The 5771-nt window shown below is 42.6% G+C and overlaps 1 protein-coding gene across 1 annotated transcript; it reads left to right on the top strand.

Moving 5' to 3' along the window:
* Window positions 1–334: 334 nt before the first annotated feature.
* LOC129754520 (serpin B4-like) lies at window positions 335–2424 on the top strand. Its single transcript, XM_055750644.1, has 3 exons — window positions 335–471; window positions 536–1495; window positions 1566–2424. The coding sequence occupies exons 1-3, from the start codon at window positions 414–416 to the stop codon at window positions 1688–1690; spliced, it is 1143 nt and encodes a 380-aa protein (XP_055606619.1). The 5' UTR covers window positions 335–413; the 3' UTR covers window positions 1691–2424.
* Window positions 2425–5771: the final 3347 nt, after the last annotated feature.

The raw sequence follows: 5771 nt of genomic DNA, 5'->3' as shown, positions 1-5771 counted from the left end.
CGAAGAAAGGACAGTTAAAACTCGATCGTCTCATTGCGGTCTTGAGATCAGACTTGGGGTAATAACAAGGAGACAACTTGTGTTGTCACGAGGAGAAATCGAATTTTCAAATAAGATACTTGGTAATATTAACATATTTGAAACATCCTGTATGAAAATTTCAAATTCAAGTTTAGTATTTTCGTTAGCTACAGCTTAATTAACTTTCACAGGCGATGACCTTCATAAGTGGGCCTAATCTAAGTAATTGATAACATCGTACGAATCTGACCTTCGCAACGTTTCGATACCCCACGATTGCAGTTTACACTAATCAGCTTAATCAAGCATAAACACAATTCGTATAAAACCACCTATAGTCAAACTAGTACCCAGTGCAGTGGCATCTCAACTGCCAATTGAAACGGTCCAATATGAAATCTCCGGTGCTGTTGCTCGTTTTGTGCCAAGTGGCTGCGATTTTCAGCCAAGGTTGGTATTGAAATTTTCTTTAACTTAATTTGAAAATAGAAACACTTCGATATACTTCGAACAGCTTTAGATGCCGATCGAACGAAATTCACATTCGAATTCCTCCGGCAGATCCACCGGGATCATCCGGATGAGAACTCGATTCTTTCTCCGTTGGCCATCCACACGGTGCTTTCGATGATGTATCCGGTAGCCGATCCTGGTGCAGCCGCTGAAATGCGAAGTGTTCTAGGGCTGGCGGAGAACTCGGACCAGGTGGAGTCCACGATCCGTGAGCTGCTGGGAAGCTCAAAGAATGAGGCTCTCAATATGGCCTTCAAAATGTACCACTCGAAGCAGAACGAAATCCGTCGGGAGTTGTTGAACACATTCCGAGATCGGTACCAGGTTCCATTGGAGGCCGTCGATTTTGAACAGGGACAACAGGTTGCGGACTCAGCTAATGCTTGGGTTGATCGGGTAACGGATTCAAAGATCCAGAATCTGTACACTGCCGATGATTTCTCCCCCGACGACAGTATGATGCTGCTGAATGCCATTACATTGAACGCCGAGTGGAAGTATATGTTCTTCCCGGATAGCACCAAGAAGGAAGTTTTCCATTTCGAGAACGGTGACCACGAGGTTGACATGATGTACAATGTCGCTCATCTGCCTTACTGCGAAACGCGAGGCTTAAGAGCACTGGAGCTCCCCTACAAATCTAAAACCGATTTGTCAATGTTAATAATCCTACCATCAGAAGGTACAAGCCTAAATCAAGCCTTGGAGACTTTAAACGAACAAGTTTACGATGAAATTAATAACAATATGAAAATCCGTTACTTTGACCTGTTTTTCCCCAAGTTTTCCATAACGAAGAAAACCAAAGCCAAGGACATTTTGTCAACCATGGGACTGAAGAGAGTTTTCCAATCCGGTGCGTTCGATGCTTCCAGCAAAGGACCCTTTATGATAACTGGTATCAATCAGAACGCCAGAATCGATGTCAATGAGAGGGGCACCGTAGCTGCTGCCGTCACTGGTGAGATTTTTCCCTTGAATGATGGCGAAATCTGCATATTGATCTATTTCTTTTTGAATATTATTTCCAGAAATGAGAGGCATATTGACATCCATGCCCAGGACGCTCCGCATCGACCGGCCATTTGTGTATCTGATCCGAAAACAATCGACCAAAGAAATTATTTTCATTGGGCATTTTTCACACTTCCAGTAGGTGAAGCAAAGGTGGTCAAATGGAAGGATCTCTGGTCTAGGGGAGCATACTCTTATATGCCCCATCTAAGCGAATCGCTAAATTTCCGTGTAATCCATGTACATTTTGAGTAAAATAACGAGAGTTACCTCGAAGCCTTATTTGTCATTGAAAAACCATAGCCAAAGCCGAACTAAATTGTGTTCTAAATTACCGCCACTATGTTGCATTTTAAAAAGAGTTCAAATTGCTGTTGTGCTCTTTGCTAACTGCTTAGACGCTAATTGCATATTCGAAGGCGCTGATTGCCTGCACAGATTACTTCGACGGCTGGGAGAAGCTTATCTTAAAGGCGGTTTTAAAACTTCGAAGCTGTTGTATTTTACTTATACAAAAGTACTGCTGATGAAACAGCAAACTTGTGTTTAACGAAAAATTTAGATTTTAATCGATTTGTGCTGCTTTTCCTGAAATACCGTGCCATGAAAGCATAAAGTGTTGCAGTTCATTTCCCTGATAAAATGTCTTTCAACAAAAAAAGAGTACATTCCACAAGATATTACAAAAAGAAGAGTACGCTCATTTATCGATTCAGTATTTCTCAATTGGGCGGAGCTCTAGCGTGATGGGAGGGTTCTTGTCCTTGGGAACCACTTGCCACCACGTTGTTGGCGGCGTACCACTCCATGGCATTTTTACCGTAATGGCAAGATGCCAAATCCAGCCAAAACAGTACGGAACAACCGTGTTTCTTCAGGAAAGGCAGCAGACGTTTATTCAAACACTCTTTCACGTAAATTTCTTGGTTGACAGTCCCGGAAGCTATGAAAATGCTGCTTTTCAAGCCACAGGCACAGATGGCTTGCCAAACCAGATATTTTTTCGCGAACTTTGACAGTTTCATGTTCTGAAAATATCTGCTACCTTTCCCCTTCCTTTTGCCGTATAAAACTCCTGTCCCGGAAGCTGCTTGTAGTCGGCTTTGACGTATGTTTCGTCGTCCATTATCATACCACGCAGTCAAACTTTGTCAGCATCGTCGTGTACAGCCTCCGGGATCGCGCTTTGGCCGTCGTATTTTGTTTATCATCGCGATTTGGAGTCACTATCTTCTTGTAAGTCGATAGTCCGGCTCGTTTTTTGGCTCGATGCACGGTTGTGGACGGTACACCCAGCTTATTTGCGGCATCTCGAAGAGAGAGGTTAGGGTTTCGCTTGAAACTACCGGCAACTCTCTTTGTCGTCTCAGCGGCTTCCGGTTTTCGATTTCCTCCCGATCCAATCTTCCAGGCTGTCGACAAACGTTCTCCAAACACTTTAATTACATTTGTAACGGTTGATTTGGCAACTTTTAGCGATTTTGCCAGCTTTGCGTGCGACAACAACCGAGCGTCTGTTCTCCAGGTCAGGGGCGGCTCAAACAGCGTCTGTCTTGCAGCAAGCGGCTGAATTTATGAAATGCGGCTCCCGCCAGCTAAGTCCAAGATGGCAGCCCCATCGCGGGATAGGGACTTTAGGCTAACAACCTACTGCTCCTGAAATCTTTTATTGTTACAGAAACTGAGAGAAGAAATAACCGAATTGGAACTTTGGCAACGACTCTTAGCATGAAAACACGGACAAGAATTGGAACTTGGAATGTTTTGACCCTTGCCCAGCCAGGAAAGCTGGCTCAACTTGCTAGAGAAGCTAGCCGCCTGAAGCTAGAGATATTGGGACTTAGCGAAGTCCGTTGGCCTAACACTGGAGAACACAAGACACAGTCCGGGCAAGTACTGCTTTACTCTGGCATACGAGGAGTACATGCTACTCAGGAACGAGGAGTTGGTTTCCTGTTAAGCCCGCAGGCCCATGCGGCCCTTATAAGATGGGAACCGATAAACGAAAGAATAATCGTAGCCAGATTCAGAACACGGGTTAGAAACCTTACAATGGTCCAGTGTTATGCGCCAACTGACGTTGCCGATTTGCAGGAGAAAGAGCAGTTTTACAGTCAATTGAACAGCGTGGTTGAGAGAATTCTAAAGGGTGACATTCAAATCCACTTAGGCGACTTCAACGCAAAGATTGGCTCCGATAATCAGGACTTTGAGCGCATCATGGGGCGCCATGGTCTAGGACAGATGAGCGAAAACGGAGAGCTGTTTGTAGAATTTTGTAGCAACAACAACATGGTGATCGGTGGATCGCTCTTCCCCCATCGACCAGCACATAAGGTCACTTGGGTATCCCGAGATGGCCGAACAGAAAATCAAATTGACCACATCTGCATCAGTCGAAAATGGAGAAGGAGCCTTCTTGATGTCCGCAACAAACGAAGCGCAGACATTGCATCTGACCATCACCTCGTCCTTGGCGAGATACGACTGAGAGTTGCGCGTGTCCAACGGCGCGAGGAGAAAGTCGGGTGTCGATACGACGTCCGCCGGTTGGAGAATCCAGAGGTGAAAAGGGCATACGTTGAACAGCTAGAATCCCGAGCCTCGGAGCTGCCGACAGACGGAACAGTCGAAGAACAGTGGTGTGGAATCAAGAATGCCTTTATCACGACGAGCCATGGTACTCTCGGTAAAGTTTGTGGAAGACGAAGTGAATGGATGTCGGATGAAACCTGGAGGATGATCGATGATCGGAGAAAGGCGAAAGTCGGAATTGAGCAGGCATGTACCGGGTCAGCCAAAGCAGCCACCCGCTTACGATATGCGGAGCTGGAAAAGGCAGTTAAACGAGCTTGTAGACGAGACAAGAGAGCCTGGACAAACTCCCTAGCCGAAGAGGGAGAAAGAGCCGCCTTAAGAAGAGCCCCGAGTTTTTGGTAAAAATAAGCAAAAACTCTAATTATGTCGGTAATTTTGTACCGGAATCTGTAAATTAGTTTCTGGTAGAACCGACAAAATTGCAGTTTTCGTTAATTATTCAAGGAAAAATTTGGTTATTTCGATACCGATAAGATATGTCGGTGAAAACTACCGATTATTCGGTAAAACTAATCGATATTTCGTTAAAAATTACCGGTATTCAGGTAAAACCTACTGGTGGATGGTAAATATTACCGATTTTTTACAATTTTCCGGTAAAAACATCATGGTATTTCGGTAAGTATTACAGATATTTCAGTAAAATTTCAGATATCTCGGTAGTAAACATAGGTATTTCGGTAAACTCTACTGGATTACATACTTATATTACCGTTGTCACGCTGACAACTGTCAAGATTTTGGCAGTTGAACTTACATATGATCAGCCGAGTTACGATAATTTTTCACCAACAAAGCATAATATATGACAGTGATCGCAGCAAGCCGCGCTCGAGAATGAACGTGTTTTTCTGACGTCGCGTTTTGCTCGTTTGTTTTTTTTTTAGCGCTATAAAATAAGGTGAAATTTGGATTTTTTTTCTAAATATTTGTCCGAAAAAGCAGTAGATAATGGTTTGAATCGGATATGAGTGTCATTAATGATACAGTGAAGTGCATAAGCCCAAGTTGCAAGTGTTTGCAAAAATGGGGGCTGGTGTTACGCGCTCCAGACGGAAAAGAACTGTTCAAAAGATTACCTACCGCGAGGGACGGTATAAGAGCGATCCAATAGATTCACAAGATAAGTCAATATTTTATTGAATATTTTGAACATTTTAATTGATATTTATTAGGCTGTATATATATATATTAGGCTGTAAATTTGAGAATTCACAACGATTAATTTTCTTATTTCTGTTTGAATTTGAATTTGAATTTATTATTTGAAATTATGGTCATGCAAATGCTTAAATTCTTGAATCGACCATCTGATAGTTTTAAAAACGCTCATAAATCTTTCATTAAACATACTGTTTTAGTTATTTAGAAAGAGTTTGGAATGCTATGTTTAAACTATAATAAAACACAAACTAAGAAGTTTGCTCCAAGCATTTTTATGCATGTTCTATAATAGCACTCAGTGCCTGATTATTAAACCGCCAAAAAACTTAGTGACAGTTCTCGATCAAGATGTCAAAACAGGACACGCTCAGGTTAGATAGCACATATTTGAATTGGAATTCCCATTTTTACACATTTTTGATAAGTTCTGTTTGTTCATTTTGAGTTAAAATAAAAAAAAA

The sequence above is a fragment of the Uranotaenia lowii genome, chromosome 3 (genome assembly GCF_029784155.1).
Source record: "Uranotaenia lowii strain MFRU-FL chromosome 3, ASM2978415v1, whole genome shotgun sequence".
NCBI lineage: Eukaryota > Metazoa > Arthropoda > Insecta > Diptera > Culicidae > Uranotaenia > Uranotaenia lowii.
This window is presented reverse-complemented; position numbering and strand designations above follow the sequence as displayed.

Coding starts and splice junctions, on each gene's coding strand:
- LOC129754520 (XM_055750644.1), top strand. CDS start 414: ATGAAATCTCCGGTGCTGTTGCTCGTTTTGTGCCAAGTGGCTGCGATT. Junction 472..535: donor GGCTGCGATTTTCAGCCAAG/GTTGGTATTGAA, acceptor TACTTCGAACAG/CTTTAGATGCCGATCGAACG. Junction 1,496..1,565: donor CGTAGCTGCTGCCGTCACTG/GTGAGATTTTTC, acceptor TATTATTTCCAG/AAATGAGAGGCATATTGACA.